The sequence below is a fragment of the Euprymna scolopes genome, chromosome 19 (genome assembly GCF_053919585.1).
Source record: "Euprymna scolopes isolate OS-2025 chromosome 19, ASM5391958v1, whole genome shotgun sequence".
Classification (NCBI taxonomy): domain Eukaryota; kingdom Metazoa; phylum Mollusca; class Cephalopoda; order Sepiida; family Sepiolidae; genus Euprymna; species Euprymna scolopes.
In genome coordinates this window covers 20,008,382-20,027,456 of record NC_136500.1, presented here as the reverse complement: position 1 = coordinate 20,027,456, position 19,075 = coordinate 20,008,382, and the positions used below count along the sequence as shown (strand labels likewise).

The following is a 19,075-nucleotide window of genomic DNA, read 5'->3' as shown; positions in this document are numbered from 1 at the left end:
AAAACGCTGGATCAAATCTCACCCAATACCAACCCAATGATTCATCCTTTAATGATTGATAAATGGGTCCTACCAATTTAATCACAGGGACAAAACTGTGTTTAAACTTGGGAAATAAGTGGTGCTCTTCACTGTCTTTGGGTCGAAATGTTGGAAAAGGGATGTAACAATATCTAGATGTAGGTGTGTAAAAATAAAGTTACAAGCAGTATTTTGCACATAAGATTAGAATAATGGAAAATTCCATTAGAAGTTAAAGATTTAAAATTAGAACTATATCAGACAACCCATAGCAAATAAGCTGAGAAAATCTTTCTCTTTTTGACTGTGAGAGGAAACAAACAGATGCACCCATGGGAGTATGTGACCCGATGGGGGAGGGACGATGCCGGGAGAACCTTGCTAGTTGATTAAAAGACCGCCTGTCGTCTGAGTGGTCCCATTGACACAAATTCAGAGAATTTGCACGGTTGAATTCTAATAATGATGCTGATGGTGTTGATGTTTTAAAAGAATACATCTGTTTCTTGATAGATAATCAAAATGATCTCTCCCCACCCTCCCACCCACAAGAATGGATATCCGAAAAAGTATCTACACCGGAATGAAAGTCATAAAAATAATTCCTAATCAGAACAGCCGGACACTTATGTGATCGACTACCGAAACTTAAAATGCTGCCAAGGGTTTAACAAAGAACAGTATGGCTGACGGCGAGGCTATAAAAATTATCTGTTGAGAAGAGACCACCATGGGATCATGCCAGCGGCACCCGTTAACTGGTAATTGACCATGACAGCCCGCTCTTCTTGGCGTGTGGACATTTATTGCCTTACTGACGTGGTAATTTGGTCTGGGATTGTGGCAGGGGGAGTGGGGAAGGTCGACGAGGCTCGTTGAAACCTGAAAACCTATTTTTTTCTTCAATAATTGTAAAGGTCGTTTTTTATTATTTTCTTTTCTTTTTTTCTTCTGCGATCAAGCGTTCAGAGTTCGGCAAGTCATTACTGGACCCCCCCCCAAAAAAAAGCACGGTCGCTGATTGGTTGACCATCACTCGCAGGCGTATTGGGGGAGGAGGAGTTGCCACCAACTGATATTGATAAAAAAGGTGAAGTAGAGATCGACACACACACTTTTTGCCACGCGCCTTGGCGGTATGCATTTCTCTGAACACGCGCCTCTGTGAACTTATTCTTTCCCTTATACTGACGATAGAAAAAACGTAGTCCTTTGTTAAAAATGAAAAACCGCCAGCCCCTGTTTGCATGACTAGGCCAGTTGTGTAAATATTATTTGTAAAGTCGAAAGCAATAATTATTCTATGTTAAGAAAAGCCAATTAAGCTTTGATTTTTTTCTTTGTTTGAAAACGCTGTTGTTGAATGCAGTATATTCTTCAGACAGCCCAGTTGACAGTTTGGAAGCTGATTCAAAGGTGAAACCAGTGAGCGGACTACGGCAGCGGGACCAGACTCGACCACTAGATGAAAACACAGGTAATGCCATCAGTTGCATCTCACACTCAACCCTGTGCATCTGAGCTGCCCTGTAGGGGTTACAGTATTACACATGTGTATTATTTACTGGAGAAGAAAAATAGATTCTTATTTAGAATTGCACTTATTAAAAAAACAAAAATACAGAAAAATCTTTATGATGTAAGTACTTGTCAGAGAATAAAGAAATATTCCAAAAATCACATAAATTGATCAAGTAGTTTTTTTTTAAACTAAGAAAATCAAATTTCAAGATTAAGTGAGATGTAGTTATTTTGGTTGGCCATGTTTTTGATCTAGCATAAGGGAGAGACAACTCGATTCAAAGTATCAATTTTGTATTAGAATCACTAAAAATAGTAAATTTTTACTTTCTTAGTTAAAAAAAAAAAAACCCAAAAACTGCTTTATCAATTTTTTGTTCCGTGTACATTACGAAGATTTTTCTGCATTTTTTTTTTTTTAAATAAGTGTAATTTTAAATAAGCACACAAAAAAAAACTTCATCAATAAACAACTGCAGTTTTCTTCTTAATCCTCTTTCTTTCTTTCTTTTTTTTTGTAAATAATTCAATATGCTTCAACAAAGTATGTATGCATGGCTTAACTTCTTCAAACGAATTGTCCTATTTCTTCAAACGGCTTGCTTTTATGTAGCCGAAGATCATCTACTTTGCATACGAATAGTGATAATTTGCATGACTGTTGAAAACAAAATCAGCTGCTCATTGCTGTTTTAGTTTTTCTATTGTTAAACAACTGGACTCTACAAAATGCGCAGACACATCGTCTTTTCTGAGGTCATTTGCGCACTCACAATTTTCAATATTAAGCTCCAAATAATTTTGTGCTGCCATTAAAACTGCTATTAATCAAAATGTATCACAAAAAAAAATAAAAAAAACAAAACTGCTGCTATGTGTCATCTATACAACAAGGCATCCGCAGTCTACATGAAAATTCACTACTTGGATAATCTACTCTTATCAAAGAATTGGTCCCCATAAAACTACAGATCGCCTTTGGGTTATTCTTAATTACACCTATTTTAACATTTTTGTTTTTTCTTTCTTTATTCTATAACTAGTCTGGTTGCACAGCATTGCCCGGGTGTTTGGAGGTGTATGCTGAGGAAAAAAAAAAGTGGTAGTAGGCAGGCAGGCTTGAACCCGTGACGCGAAGGCAGAAAAGAAAGTGAAAGAAAATCTGATGTCATACCGCTACTCCATGATGTGACCGGAAGTCTAAAGCGTTCAAATTAAACATAGTCAATAAAAAGATGACTTGCAGAAATGGCGTTGCTTTTAAACCTCCCACAAAGGTAGTTTTTAATGTTGGGGAAAACCAGCTCCCCCAAGAAAGGGGGCACTCTAGCAGTATCCAAATAAATAGTAATTGTCTCACCATGAAGGGGTTCCGCTACATTGACCAAGGAGCAATTAATCACAAATCCAAAGGCCAAAGTTTGATTAGTTTTGCTATATTTATACAAAGAAGACAAACAAATACTTGAAATGACGGCACGGTAGGAATTTTTTAAAACTCGATCATAAAAAAAGGAAAGAAACCATGTCCATTTGCGGATGTGAGATATTAAGATCTAGGAAGTATAAGAAAACTTCTCCTGGAATCTAACCGACGTGAGAGCCCCGATGCAAAAAGCCTTTTATGGACATACATAAACGATTGCGCCCATTTTGCCCAATATATAATAGAATACAGAAAACAATTTTTTTTAAATAATGAACAAGAAAATAAAATGGAGTTTGATTGAAACTTTTTTTTTTTTATTTACCATTTATCAAGACCAAAAGCCACTCGAGTATAAGGATTAATGAGATGGAATGATTATCAGTTAAAATGATTAATATTTGATTGACTCATACTGATAGATCATGATGAATATTTGTTGACACTGAATTTAAAAATGACTATGTTGTAATCAGTAGAGAACCAGTTCTATGGTACTGTGTTCCACAAATAGGGAGCTCATTAAAAAAAGATCTGTTCATGGAAATTTCACCTGACAGAAAAGAAAGTTTTGTTTTTTCATTGTGATTGCATGATGCTATCATTTGAAACCTTACCGTTGGATAAGATGGACCGGCACAAGTCTTTGTTCGTTCATTTAATAAATTGGGCACATCTGAATCAGAGGAATTTCCCAGACTAGATTGACTTCGTAATGGAAAATCACTTGTGGAACGGTTACTGATTTCACTGTCTTCACTGAAATCAGACACAATGAATATTGAATCAAATTTTGAACTTGAATAAAAAAGAAATAAATAAGATAAAAGAAAAAAAAAAAAGAAAATGAAATAAAAGAAAATAAGAAAAAAGAAAATGAAATAAAATGAAAGAAAAGAAAAATAAAAAGAAAAAAGAAAGAAAAATAGAAAAATAAAGTAAAAGAAAAAGAAAGAAAAAGAAAAAGAAAGAAAAAAGAAAAAAGAAAAGAAAGAAAAAGAAAAGAAAAAAGAAAAGAAAGAAAAAGAAAAGAAAGAAAAAGAAAAGAAAGAAAAAGAAAAGAAAGAAAAGAAAGAAAGACAAAGAAAGAAAGAAAAAAGAAAGGAAAAAGAAAGAAAACAGAAAAGCAAAAAAAAAAAAACGATAAAAGAAAATAAAAAGAAAAATAAATAAAAGAAAAAAGAAATAATATTCAGAAGAAAATGCATTTTTTCATATTTCTCACATAATAATAATCATTATCATCATCATTTTGTCTTACCTAAACGATGGAAAGCTTGTATCGGTGTTAGAATCTGGATTTACCGACTTGCAAGGAACTTTATAAAGCTTCCTGAAATATATTTAAAAAAAAAATCCAAATTGAAATGTTAATTCTTTCATTTGATTGATTGGTTTTACAGCATCTCAACCTATGTGGTAATTTAATGCCGGAGTCTTTTTTTATATACATTAATAGTTATAAGTTTTATGATTGTATCTGGTGTTCAGGGTCTATGTTTATATAGTTAGATAAGGTATTGTTTTTTTTCGTTTTTTTTTTTTTTAATTTTATTATTGTTATCTTCAAATATCTGAGAAGGGTAGTTGGGTTTACATGAACGAATATGTCCTTTACAGTTTTTTCATTATATACATTCAGTCAGTTTGTTTTCAAGTCTTCGCATCTTGTTAATATATGACTGACGGTGTATGGTTCCTGGCAGGGCATGCAGAGTGAGGCTTCTTTTTTGAGTAGGTAGGAGTGTATTATAGAAGTATGACCTATTCGAAGTCTTGTTATTATAACTTCTTCCTTTCTGGTCATTCTTTTGTTTGGTTTGTTTTCTTATGGTCTCCTTGATTTGGTATAGCTTATTTTTAGTATAGGAGTTCCATGACTCTTGCCATGTATTTCTAATATATTTGTTAATGGTTTGTTTTAGATCGATATGAGGGATCTTATCATTTGTTATGGTCAAATTTAATGCTGGTTTTGCTGCTTTGTCAGCTCTATCGTTACCCTTTATGTTGATATGACTGGGTATCCAACAAAAGAGAATGTTTTTATCATTAGGAATATCATCAAATCTATTTAGGGTTTTGGTGATTATTGGGTTCGTTGGTTACCTGTTTTCCAGTGTTTCGAGTACTGATTTGGCATCTGAACAGATAATAAATTGTTTATCTTTAGAAGATTCTATAAGATCAAGTGCCATACCAATGGCCGATTCTTCAACACTGTAGATGGATGCTTTGTCTGGTAATCTTTTTATTACGATTGTTTTATTGCGTATGGCTGCACATCCAACGTTGTCTCTATCTTTTGAACCGTCTGTATAAATTGTTGAGTGTTTAGAATCTTTATTTTTAATTATTTGGAATTTTTCTTGATATATGATTGGATTGGTTTTTGTTTTAGGATATTATTTTTGGTTGTTTTGTCAGCCAGGGGGGATATTTAGGTTTTACAGATTTGTGTATTGTTGCAATGTTTATCTGGGCTTTATTCATGGATTCTTCCATACGTAGGCTAAATGGTTTTATAGCATTTTCTTTTCTATCAAAGAGGTTTTTGTATTGGGGGTGGAAGACACATTTATAAGCAGGATTAGTTGGACATGAAGCCAATTTTGTATAATATTGTAGTCCTAGTTTTTCTCTCTTGGTGACAATGAGGGTTCATCTGTTTCTACATATAAGCTTTCCACTGGGGAGGTGGGGAAGGCTCCTAGAGCCAATCTTAGCCCTTAGTGATGTATTGTGTCTAATTCCTTTACGTAGGACTTTCTTGCGGATCCATAGATATAGCATCCATGATCCAACTTGGATCTGACAAGGGATCTATATAATTTAATTATTGAGTCTTTGTCTGCACCCCAGTCTGTATAAGCTACTACTTTTAAGAGTTGGATGGCTTTGTTGCATTTCTGTTTGAGGTATTTAATATGAGGAATGAATGTTAGCTTTTCATCAAAGATGATCCCCAAATATTTATATTGATCAACTATAGGTATAATTTCATTATCCAGTTTCAATATTGGGTCATGGTGCATTTTCCGGATTTGGCAGAAATGGATGGTTTTTGTTTTTTCTTTTGAAAATTTAAAACCATTTTTTGTTGTCCATCAAATTTATTTTGTTTAGACACAGTTGTAAATGGCGTTCTATTCTGGTAATATATTTTGATCTATAACAGATCAGGAAGTCATCCACATAGAGGGCACATTCTGTTCCTACATTTATATTTTTGACAATGTTATTTATTTTAATGCTAAAAAGTGTGACAGACAGGATGCTTCCTTGTGGTACACCCATTTCTTGTTTTTTACTGATGGATAAGATATCATCTAATCGTACATTAAACTATCATTTATAAAAATTTGTGATAAAAATGGGCATTCTGCCTTTTAATCCTAGTTCTATTAAATCTTTCATAATGTCATGCCTCCATGCTGAGTCGTATGCTTCTTCAATATTTATTTTTAAAAAGTGTATCTAATTATCAAGTCCAACGTAAACAAGTTTTTATTGACCAGTCCTTGTAAATAATGTAATCATATCAAATTTCCACCACAAACAATTACTATGTTACTATCAACACATTAACCCTCATCCGCGAGTGGCCTCTGGGCTTTGATATGTGGTAACCCCTTTGTAAAAAAAAACTTTAAATGAACCCATTTGGAAATAATAATTGCAATATAATCATCTATAGCCTAACCGTGGCCACTGTACTTTATTCTGTGACATCAGCAAATTAAGCAACTATAGTGGAACAGCCTTCTATTGACATAGGCTATGCTCAACAGAGTTAATATGCGTGTTTACTGCCATTTGTAGAGTAACTTTCCTTGAAATATTTCATGGTAATAAAAATTTTTTTAGAAATATTCTGAATTTTTACCAAATTTCATAGCAATTACAGATCTTCAAATAGAAAATATTTGTAGCAAATAAATGTAAAATGTTTGATATGCTGTTTGATTAGTTGTTATGGTTCATAAATTGTAGCATACATATCAATTTTGCCAGAAAATATAAGTAAAACTCCATGATTTTATAAAATCTTAGAGGAATTTGCTGGAAAAAAAAAATAGCAAAATTAGTATATACCGAATTTTTTGTTTTGCATGAAATTTAAATTTGGAACAACTAATAATAATGGCGATTTTAATTTATCGTTTTGATGAAATAAGATTTAGAATCATTACTGTCATTACAAAGTATAATTGTTACTTAGTTTATAAAAATAACACTGCATTGTTGTCGCTCTGTTAGGAATTTGGAAATTTCTCTAGTGGTGCTATTTTGATTGCTTGGTAGAATTTTCCATTAACTATCATTTACACTTTATTCATAGAATTTCCTTTTATAATCATTTGAATGTAGCAATAGGAGAACTTGAAATGACCTTCAAGAATGATGATGATGATGGTATGCAGGACAAGTCATGTAGTAGTTTGTAGTTGTATGAAAATCTTGTTGATGGTGTGGTTCTTGCTAAATATGGTGACTTTGAGATCAGGAAAAGGTGTTACAGCAAAACCAATTTTGTGTCAGATCAGAAAAGCATCACATTAATACATGGATACATCAATGGTACGACATGGTTCCTCAAAGTTATGTATTGTTGATACACTGACTACTAACAATGAATTGAGAAATCAGGGCCATTGAGTGATTCAATTCGCATCTTGAGAAAAAGGGTTTTTGAAAGAATTTATGAGAAAACTGGTCTCTAGACAAACGCAACACTGTTTGAAGAAAAGGTGGAACATCAATAAATGTCCCTCAAGGAATATGCTAGACTTGCTAATTTTTACAGCAAATTCCTTCAAGATTTCTTCTTTGAGGAGGTTATTGAGTGCACACACAATTTGACTACTGTGATACACAAAGAATTTGATGTTTTTGTATGGCCAGTTGTCAAAAATTCTTAATGTTGTATCTTCCATCAAGAAAAGTCTTAAATTGAAAGCCATTTTAGAAGAGTTTCTGATGGGTAACTAATCTGTTCAAGTCCTGAGATGGGTAGCTAATCAAATTAAACATGGTTTTCAATTCAAAACTTTTCTTAAAAAATGGCACAAGTTGATAAATAAGAATAAACGGTACAAGTGAAAAATATAGATGATAATCTCACAATGAATTTATCAAAATCTTTGATACAATGCATAAAGGAAAAATATTATAAGTTTGAATAAAAAAAATAAAAAGAAAAAGAATTTTATCTATATTTAAAAATAGATGCAGCTTCAATGCTAAATCACTCACACACCCAAGAAAAAAAAAATAAAAATCTTTTTTTTTTTCATTTTAGGCGATTTTAGAATTGGTATTGATATTTTATAACAGAATATGTAATTGCATCAAAATCAGGAAAAAATATTTTAATTGCCCCATTATTAAGAAATATAAATACTTATTTGAAAATAAAGGTGAATGGTAGTTGCCAGAAGCTGTGGATGTATATTTGTTTGAAAGCAACAGTCATAACTACAGGCTACTATTGCTTTATTATTGCCAAAGACATTATGCGTTTAATAATATAGATAACAAATGCTGGTCTAATGCACAGAGTTGATGGAAATAGATCTTTTGAATTTGCTAGTCAGCTGCTTTTCTGCAGATCTCAATTCAGGAAAGTTAATAATACATTTTTGGATACTCACAGAGAAAGGCTTTTTGAAATAATTTATGAGAAGATTGCTGCAACACCCATTCTGAGATTTTGCTTACACATCAATGTAGCCACACTGCTTCTAACCATTTTAATGTTTATTTGGTGAGAAGAGTATTTTTGTCTCCTGTGTCTGAAGGTGATCTTTGCAAGTGTCTGCATCAAATCACTGATGGTGATGGTTGTCTGTGTCAATCAGGTGGATGTTATTTCTTCTTCTTATAATTTACGTTAATAAACAAACGCACAAAATTTTCTTTATTCATTTTCATGCTTATGTTCTCATATGATAATGAACAGTAGCTGCCAAACAAGTGCTCAATGTCACAAGGACAGAGCTTTCCTATTTGTATTAAGCACTAATCAACCTTCCCACTTTTTTATTAAATATATCCACACATACATAACAAAAATAATTGTAGACACCCTGAACAGTACTAATTCTAAATGACATCACCTCACCTGCCATCCACCCATATCGGCACACCTTGCCTGCACGCTGTTCATCCATCCATATCAGCACACCTCGCTCACATGCCATCAATTCATCCATATAGACATAACTCACTCACACAGTTTATCCGTCCATCCATATCGGCATACCTTGCCTAAGTATCTATATCTATTTTAAGACTTAGATCAATCAATACATTCAAATTCAGCAGAAATAATAATGGTAGAATAACTTACAATTTCTTTCTTGCGGACGTTCCTCTTCTGCTTGCAGACTTACAGGACGTTTTGCTTCTAGTCCCATCAGTATCGTTGGAATCATTCTCTGATGAAACATCTCTAAGCTCTTTAGCTTTCATTGAGGATTCTTCATTTTTATTCTCCAAACTGGGACGAACTTCATGGTGTAGATCAGTTTTGACAAGTTTAGCCAAATCAGACATTTGTTCCATGGACCCACGTTGAGGACGTAGATTTTTCGGTGGATGGGGTATGAATTTGTCTTTGTTGCTACCAGCTGAACTCACTGGCGATAAGGTGACAGGAGAATGCAATTTTGCAATATGTTTCTCAATTCCATTTTCCGATGAATGATCAGAGTCTAAAAAAATAAATAAATAAATTTCAATTGTAATAAGGATACATTCAGAATCTGACATTTTGATATTCAAGAGAAAAGAAAGTTTGAAGCATCAGAAACAAATGCAAAAAATAAATGAGTTGTCTTCCCCTGCAATCACAACTGTGTATTTAGTTCTCTCCTATTGCAAGAACTGTGACACTAGGGCCGGAAAGTGGGATTGAATAAGTCAGTGCTCCAGATGGTAAGTCCTCTCACACTGCAAAAGATGCCTGCGCAGCTCTATTGGGCACCTCAGGCGATTAGCAATAAACTAATCCCTTCTCAAAGAAAGACAAAGCCTGGGAGGGTGGACCTCCTAGAACTGCACAGAATCGGCATTATACTGCAATCCACAAGGACCAGGTGATTACAGAAATGGTCTAATCTGTTGATTTTGGGGTTCAAGGATAAAAATCTCAGGTCAAGCACAATTACTTAAATAAGTAAAGCATGAGTTGTCTGCATTTGGGATCATTACTACTTGAATAAGAAAAGCAGGAGTTGTTTCTCCATGTGAGCACTACATTTTTGGTAGGAAAATAATGGAAATTCACATTATGCAATTCACATTAATTTTAACATTTGGTGGGTGATTTTTAACATCTTGTGTACATGTTGTGTGAGTGTGTTTTGGGAGAGGAATAGTTTTACCAATACATGACATGTAAATAATTACTAATCCTAATTTTCAGTGGACATTGTGTACAAACTAAGAAAGTGATTTGGTGCTTCTACAGAATTGGGACAAGATTTTGTAGTCAATAAATGAAGTTTTCAGATAAAAAACAATGGTTTCAACTGATATTTTTTTTGTCAATTCTAATAAGTTACAATAGTAGCTTCCAAATTATGTAGTCAATATTACTGAATTGTTAAACAAAAGATCTTGAATCATGTTAGCAGATGAAAAATTTCCACCATCTTGTTTAAATCAAAATGGAAAATTACCTCCCTTTTGAGCTCTCCTGTGTCTTACGATCGTTTTCAAATTTTATTTTTATTTTCTTTAATAAATAATTTTCTACCTTTTCGATTTTCGTAATTTTTGGATATAATCATCTTAAAAATACAATGAATATGTAGATACCATTGTTTTCATACGATTTCCAAAATTTTGTCGCATTAGTGTAGAAGCGCCAGTAATTTTTATATATTTACTAGCGGGGGGTACTCGGCGTTGCCCGGGTATTTGGAGGTGTGTGTGGTTTTGGATAAATCAAAACTCCGGGGGAGGGGGGGGGGGTAAAATAATTAAAAAAAAAAAAAAAACGTTTTGGTAGGTGAGTATGAGGATCGAACCCGAACCCGAACCCGAACCCTTGAGGCAAAGTTGGAAATTAAAGTGTGAAAAAAAAAAAGTGCGACATTAACCACTGGACCACCGCGACATACTAACGGAAACACGTTTGAATTTATTTAATTACTTAGAATTGACAGGTGCATGTTTTAATGACTTAATGAGGTCCACTTTGACTGCGGGGTAGTATTTTATTTAATGCAGGAATGCTTTTTTATCTTTATTTTCCCAAGATGTTTGGGGGGGGGGGGCCCTTGTCCAAATTGAATAGCAATTGTCTGATATAAGGAAAATCTGATTGCTTTCGGACATTACCGGTGATCGCAACCGAAAAAATACCATTAGAATTAGTGTCGCTTTTATTATACGAAAAAGCCTAATCCACATGCGGCAAGCGAAAAATGTTGAATATTTATCTTCCCGAAGTCGAGCAAATTAAATAGACAGGCGACCTCCGTTGTTAACTCGGATATTATGATTTATATGTGATATAAAAAGTTTTAAGAAGTTGTGAGTCGACCGACCGCTTCTCGGAAAAAAGCCTTTCTTGGACATACACAAAAAGCGAACATACATACACACATTTTCGCTTTTATATATATAGACTAGTGGGGGGTACCCGGCGTTGCCTGGGTGTTTAGAGGTGTGTGTGCTCGGGGGGGGGGGGTAATCAAAACATAAGAATAAGCGATGTAAATATTTTAAATATTAAATATTAAAATGTTAAAACTTAAAAAATCGAAAAAAAAACTCCCAAAAAAACTAACGTAAGGCAAACGAACGATGTTAAATGTAAAAATCAGAAAAACAAAAAAAGAAAACGTGAATGTGATGGAAAAAGAAAACAGAAAAACGAATGTTTAAACTTCTTTAAAATATCTGAAAAATAAAAAAAAATAAAAAATAAAAACATTGAAAAAAAAAAAAACTAACTTAAGGCAAACGAACGATGTTAAATGTAAAAATTGAAAAAACAAAAACAAATAAGAAAACAGAAAAACAAACGTTAAAACCAAAAAAAAAAAAAAAACATGTGAAAAATGGCTTAAATAAGCCGGTTTCGATATTAAAATTTAAAAAAATCGGTGGGAACCCGGGTGTTTTTGAGTGTGTGGTCGGGGGTGTTAATGAAAACCTAAGAATAAGCTAAGTAAAAAAAAAAAAAAAAACCCAGAAAAACGAACGTTACATGAAAAATGGCTTAAATAATTTTAAAAATCAAAAAAAAAAAAAAAAGAAAAGAAAATCTCACACGATTTGAACGCAAAACGTTTAAATAATGAACCAACGCTCTAACCAACTGAGCTAACACGACGTACATGAAATTTAGTCAGTTCTTCAACTATTTAAACTAAATCAGGTCATGACGTCATCTGACGCATGAGTAGAACCGGGCGTCGTCATGAGAGGACGGTTTTTGTTGACTCCCCTCCCCGTAGAAAATTGTCGATTTCAGGGTGAAAAAAAATTAACGTTTTTGGCCAATTTTTTTATATTTTTCGGGCGAAGGTGGAGCTTTAATATGATACCAAGTTTGTCAATTTTTGTTCTGTTTGTCGAAAGTTTTTAGCAGACACACAAACACACATACATACATACAAACATACATACACACATTTTCGCTTTTATATATAGAGATGAACATTTGCAATTTCTGCCAATGTTGGTGGTGGGGGGGGGTAAGCATTTTTTCAATCTTGCTCAAACTAAATTGTTCCTGGAGATCACAAATATTTGTTTTAAAAAAAGTGTTTATCCAGTTTTACCTCAATATTTAATAAATTACAACTGCATAAAAACTTATGTACCTTTAGGTTAAAAAAAGCCTCTACACCAAAATTTACAAATTTATTTATTTAGTATTTTTTGTTTTTATAAAATAAAATAAAATTTGAGTGGTAACTAGCCAGTATTATTATGATGACTGCATATGTCACTTGACCTTAATGCAAGAGAAGATTGGTGGACAAGATATATCACCATTGAAATGTGTTCTTTTTTCAAAAAAATACATGACAAATTTGCATGATTGTTTGGTGTCTTTTAAATCTAACATGGACGTACATAATAAACCTTTTGTGCTATTTTCTTTATTTTCTTTTTTTCAAATAGTTTTTAATATTGCTGTAAAACTAGATAAACAAAAGAAAAAAAAACAATCCAATTTTTTTTATAAATTTGGAACAAAGCTAATGACAAATTTTGGATATTTTAAAAAGTCACAAGTCTTATGAGCAAGCGAAATGTTTGCTTCATTTACAATTTGTGCGGATATTCTTAGAATAAAAAATGTTATTAAAAGAAAAGTTACTAAAATGCAATATTTGAGCATAGGGAAACATTTAATAGACTTATACAGTTACTAACTGTACGTGAAAAAAAAATGGAAGATTATAATAAAAGAAAATGAATTATAAACCAAAGAAAATACCATTTTAAACTAACATTTCAGAGATCAACAACAATCAAATATTATTTCAAACTGAAGCTCAAGAGATTAAAGAAAATGCTATTTCTAACTTAATAGACTTACCAACAAACAGTTTCTTGTACATGACATTTGATTAAATCTGAAAATCCCAAACACAACAAGAATAGAAAACTTATATAAAATTACCTGTTGGAAGAAAATTCTTATATTTTGATGCAAATATATTAACAATACTGAACTTGTCAGTTGTAGCATCTTCTTCCCATGGATATTTCGGATAAACGGTTAATGATCTTGGTTGGCACTTATAGTCTTTTATTTCATTTGTATATGGAACACGACTTGGATTCACACTACGGCGCTCTGCAGCCAAATTCTTATGAAAGAGGCTCTGAAAATTTAAAAAAAAGTTAAAAAAATGAATAGATATAAGAAATAAAACAATGTCAACAATGATTTCCGAAATCACATTCTTAGATCATTTGTAGACATTTATGCAGACAACACCACAATCTATAGCAACACTTCAAAAGCCAGCAATGACCAAGATCTTTCTGATTCTCTCTCTTCTGGTCTTACGATGGTGCCATAGGGGAAAAGGTGGTTGGTTAATTTTAATGCATTAAAAACCAAGCTTCTCTCCTTTCATCATAATCGCTCCAACCCCCATCACGCCCTAATTGAAATGAATGGCTCTCGTCTTAGAGAAGCTCCATGTCTTAACAAGCTTTTTTCACTCCTGATCTGAAATGGAACACATATCAAATCTGTTGCCAAGATTGCTGGAAAAATGGTTAGATTACTCTAGCGCTCCAGAAGGTATCTCACTGCCGCTGCAATCCTCTATCTGTATAACAGCCAGGTATGTCCTAAAATGGAGTACTGTTGCCACATCTGAGATGGAGCTGCTTGGCACACCCTATCCAGTTTTGATGGAGTTCAAAACCGGCTTAAAAACCTGGCACCAATACCACACCATTTGTTTCTTTACGTCGAATAAACTCAAATCAAGCATAATTGAAAAGAACAAAGAAATATCATCTTTAGTTTTTTAAAATCGGCCCATTAGAACTGGAGTTATAACCATCCAAAATATCAAAAAATGCATGCTTCACTGGACATTTTGCTTTAAGTCAGTCCTAATCAAATGCATATAAGCTGGTGACTGAAAATGTTAGGAAATTTGCGCAATTTACAGACTAACCCATCTTTAAAAAGCTGCATCTTCAGATGTTTTTTTTTTATTCAAGTCTCTTTTTTGGTCCCTTGTGGAGCAGCTTTCATTGGAAACAAACCCAAACATTATCAGTTTGACTTGAGTTTTCATGACACATGGGACTTTGGGCAAATGTAGGATAATCACCTGTGTATTGCACAGTTGATCCTAGCAGAATTTCTTCTCAAAGAAAAACAAGACCAACCCCAGCTCAACTGAGTTTTGGATCTTGTTGAGAAGTTTCTTGGCAAGGAACTTGGCAGGAAGTACTTGGCTCTTATAAAGCGAGTAGCGAAGATTTCATTCAGTGATTTCTTCCAAGTCATTACTCCAACATGCATCTCTCTTGCCAAGGTCCGCATATTGTTGTAGGACTATTGAGTAGATGTTGAAGTATTTGAATATAAAATAGTCTATTGAGAATGAAAAACTACTGAATTTCTGCACACGTTTCATAAAAGCTGCAGTTTAATTCACTCAATCATTTATTTATTTTTTTTTTTAATTTTTTCATTTTCTAAATTTTTCACAAATATTATTAGAATTTTATCAAATATATAATTTTGCTGTTTCATCCAGTTCTTTTTAAATTCTAATGCTGCACTTTTTGGTGAATTAGAAAAAAGATCTTCATATTTGATTAACATCTGTTATGTGTTGAATGTGTTTTAGAAATCAACTTCAAAGTAATCTATCTTTGACCAGGTCTTCATTTACCCTTCTTTCTCTCAAATCCATCCTTATCACTTCCTCCCATGTTTTCTTTGGGCCTTCCACAGGTAACTGGCCGTGCTACCTCAACTGTCATATATCTAATGACACAGGTATTCTCATTCACTCTTTTGATGTGATCAAACCAACAAAGTCTCCTGTTATACACACATCACTTTGTACTGTCCAGATTTAATTTTCCACCAATGTCATCAGATCTTTAGGACTCATATTACACATCCATAATCTTAAGAGAAAATTTATCAAAATAATATGGATATTAACTATTTTCAGATATAACCTAGAACAATATGTCAGTGTATCAGTTTATTAAGGATTGTAAGAAAAAAAAATTTTTATTAAAGAAGTTATCAAATAACCAAAATTTGTCTCAATGCGTCTATAATTCATTCATCAACGTTTGATATAAATATACTTTTTTCTAAGTAAATACAAATGGTTTTGGGTGTTTTAATAAAAAGAAAATACCATTCAGAGACCAAATCAAGTTGTATATATATTTTGTTTACCTCCAAAGTTGTGGTGCTTGAGTGAAGTCAGATATGGTGCTGTGCTAAACTCATTCTTTTCAGTTGTTAACATAATCAGGAGTGCTGAATAAATATGTGGTCTTTAAAAAGGAGACTAACCTTAAATTTAGGAGGTTTCCTTAAATCACATGAAGTAACAGAAGATGCATCAGATTGGTCTTGGAAAGAATTTGGTTGAAAAGCACATGTTGACTGAAAAGTAGATACACATAAAAGGTAGAAAATATGGCAAATAATAATAATAATTATATATATATATATATATATATATATATATATATATATATATATATATATATATATATATATATATATATTATACTGTTTAAACTAAAACCAAGACTTCAAAAAATGGGTTGATGGCAACAAAAAGTATATTTCATTTTTAGTTACAATTGTTTCAAGACCATTTGGACAAATTCAATCAATATGTCGTTTGAAAATTTTCACAAGAACAGCCTTTTTTCAGACTTATTAAATAAAAAGCACTTTAACAATAAAACATTATGGAAAAGAAACATTTCCTTTATGAGGAAAAGAAAACAAGCGGGAACACTTTACCTCTTTCGCATCCTTTGTAAAGTATTTTTTAAAGATTTATATATCTACCTATTTTTGTATCTTTATTTAAAAAAAAAAAAAAAAAAACAGATTTCAAACTAATGTTGGTTGTTTTTGTTTTAACGCATATAAACCATTTTCAGGTTATTAAATGCCGAATCCAAGGATTCGGAAGAAAAATTTTTTAATATAATATATTTGTTGTTTTCAAGTCGGTTTCTATTCAACCCATAGTTGGGACCCTAACAGGTACTACCACTCCAGGTCAGAGTGGACCTGGGAGCAATGGCAATTAAAGGATGGCTCCACACTCTCCAAAGCCCGCAAGCTGGGGCCTCACAACTTGATATAGTTTAAGGTCATATCCAGGACCGAATTCCAAACTAAATTTTTTTTTAAAGATTTATATATCTACCTATTTTCATATCTTTCTTTAAAGAAAAAAAAAAAAAGGACGAATTTCAAACCAAATATCGAACGATGCTACCACTAATTACCTATGTCCATTAAATATGATTTATTAATACCATTTATCGGTTTCTTAAATTAAATTTCTATATTTCCTTTTTTGATTAAACTTTTTTTTTTTTTAAATATTTATTTTTTTAATGTTTTTATATTTTTTTAAATCTGACTAATCAACTAAGTTAAATTGTTACGAAACTATGTAATTTCATATTGGGAATTTTCTGTTTATTTACCAAATTATCTGCTAGCTTATTTATGCGATTTAGGACAGGTTTAAGTTTAAACCTTATTCAATAAGGAAATAAAGTCTAAACATTATTTTATATTTAGTTCATTTCCATTCTTCATTTAAAATTAAAGATCTCAATCTATTTATTATTTTTATCTTTTTTAATTTTATATTTTCTTTTATTTTTCATTCGTTCACCCTTATTAAGATTAACGATTATCGGATATTTTAGAAGAAGAAGGGAGATGATTCTGTAAGAATTAAAATGAACTAAATATAAAATAATGTTTAGACTTAATTTCCTTATTGAATAAGGTTTGAACTTAAATCTGTCCTAAATCACATAAGCTAGCAGATAATTTTGTAAACAGAAAAAATTCCCGATATGACACTTACGTAGTTTCGTAACGATTTAACTTAGTTGATTAGTCCTGTTTATAAATATAAAAAAGTTAAAGAATCAAAAAATCAAAAAATAAATATTTAAAAAAAAAAAAAAGTTTATTCAAATAAGGAAATATAGAAATCTAATTTAAGAAACCAATAAATGGTATTAATAAAACATATTTAATGGACATAGGTAATTAGTGGTAACATCGTTCGATATTTGGTTTGAAATTCGTCCTTTTTTTTTTAAAGAAAATACGAAAATAGGTAGATATATAAATCTTTAAAAAAATATTTAGTTTGAAATTCTTTTTTTTTTTAAATAAAGATACGAAAATAGGTAGATTATATAAATCTTTAAAAAATACTTTGCAATGATGCGATAGAGGTAAAGTGTTCTCACTTGTTTTCTTTCCCTTATAAAGGAAATGTTTCTTTTCCTTAATGTTTTATTGTTAAAGTGTTTTTTATTTAATAAGTCTGAAGAAAGGCTGTACGTGTGAAAATTTTCAAATGACATATTGTTTGAATTTGTCCAAATGGTCTTGAAACAATTGTAACTAACAATGAAATACACTTTTTTGTTGCTATCAACCCATTTTTTGAAGTCTTGGTTTTTGTTTAAACAGTATATGAAGTTCCTTTTCTTCTGAGGAGTTAAGGGCAGAATAAATTCAATAATTACATGAATAATACTGTCAAGAATTGAACATTTTAACATAATAAACTATTTTTATTTTACATTCCATAATTCTGACAATGAGTTTTCTTCCAGTTTTTTTTTTTTTTTACACGTTACTGATTTAGAAGTAATCAATATGTTTTCTTTGAATGAAAACAGAAAATATAGTTTTATAAAAGGACAAGCAATCATACTTATATATTTATAAATAGTAAATAGTAAGAGGATCATTCTAAAAGTAAAGCCTCCTATATTTTAACTAAAAAATTAAAACGTTGAAAAGTTATGAAGACAAGGGTGGTACCATTAAAACGAGCAACCTTTCATGATCCAGAATTAATTTCTTTTACATAGTCATCACCATTTTCAATGCACGTTTGCCAGCCTCTTTTCATGGTTCAGTCATAAAAGTCCAGAGCGTGCTTCGTCACTCACATCTCTCTAACTACTTTGAAATCAATGGACCCATCTTTTTTTTTTTTTTTTTTTTTTTTTTTTTTTACAAGGTAGTCACCACTTATCAAGGCCCAGAAGCCACTTGGGGATAAGGGTTATTGCGTACTTAAGGGGGCAGTAATTATTAACTGTGCATCAGCTTCATAAATTCAGCAAGTGCCAAAAATGTTGATCGGTTCAATCTTTTCTGCATCAATATTTGCAACAGACAGATGAAACTTTAAGATCAGGAACGTGTAAGGTCAGTCATCATAACAATGCAATTTGCAATCCCCTCTGATCCATTTAGGTGGAATAAAAAATAGGGTACATTACTTTTGGAACGTCCCTTGTATAGAGTTTTAACTACCTGGCATTGCATGGAATGCAGTGAAGTCATTT

General features: G+C 32.0%; 1 protein-coding gene across 3 annotated transcripts in view; it reads right to left on the bottom strand.

Moving 5' to 3' along the window:
• The window catches only part of LOC145303474 (uncharacterized), a 266,228-nt gene that overhangs the window by 114,694 nt on the left and 132,459 nt on the right, over window positions 1-19,075 (bottom strand). For all 3 annotated transcript variants that reach the window (XM_080144825.1, XM_080144826.1, XM_080144827.1), the window contains 5 exons: window positions 16,011-16,103; window positions 13,620-13,824; window positions 9,321-9,684; window positions 4,230-4,301; window positions 3,586-3,727 (listed from right to left, as the gene is read on the bottom strand). In XM_080144825.1, the coding sequence (XP_080000951.1) occupies window positions 3,586-3,727; window positions 4,230-4,301; window positions 9,321-9,684; window positions 13,620-13,824; window positions 16,011-16,103 (876 nt within the window). The remainder of the gene's footprint in view (window positions 1-3,585; window positions 3,728-4,229; window positions 4,302-9,320; window positions 9,685-13,619; window positions 13,825-16,010; window positions 16,104-19,075) is intronic.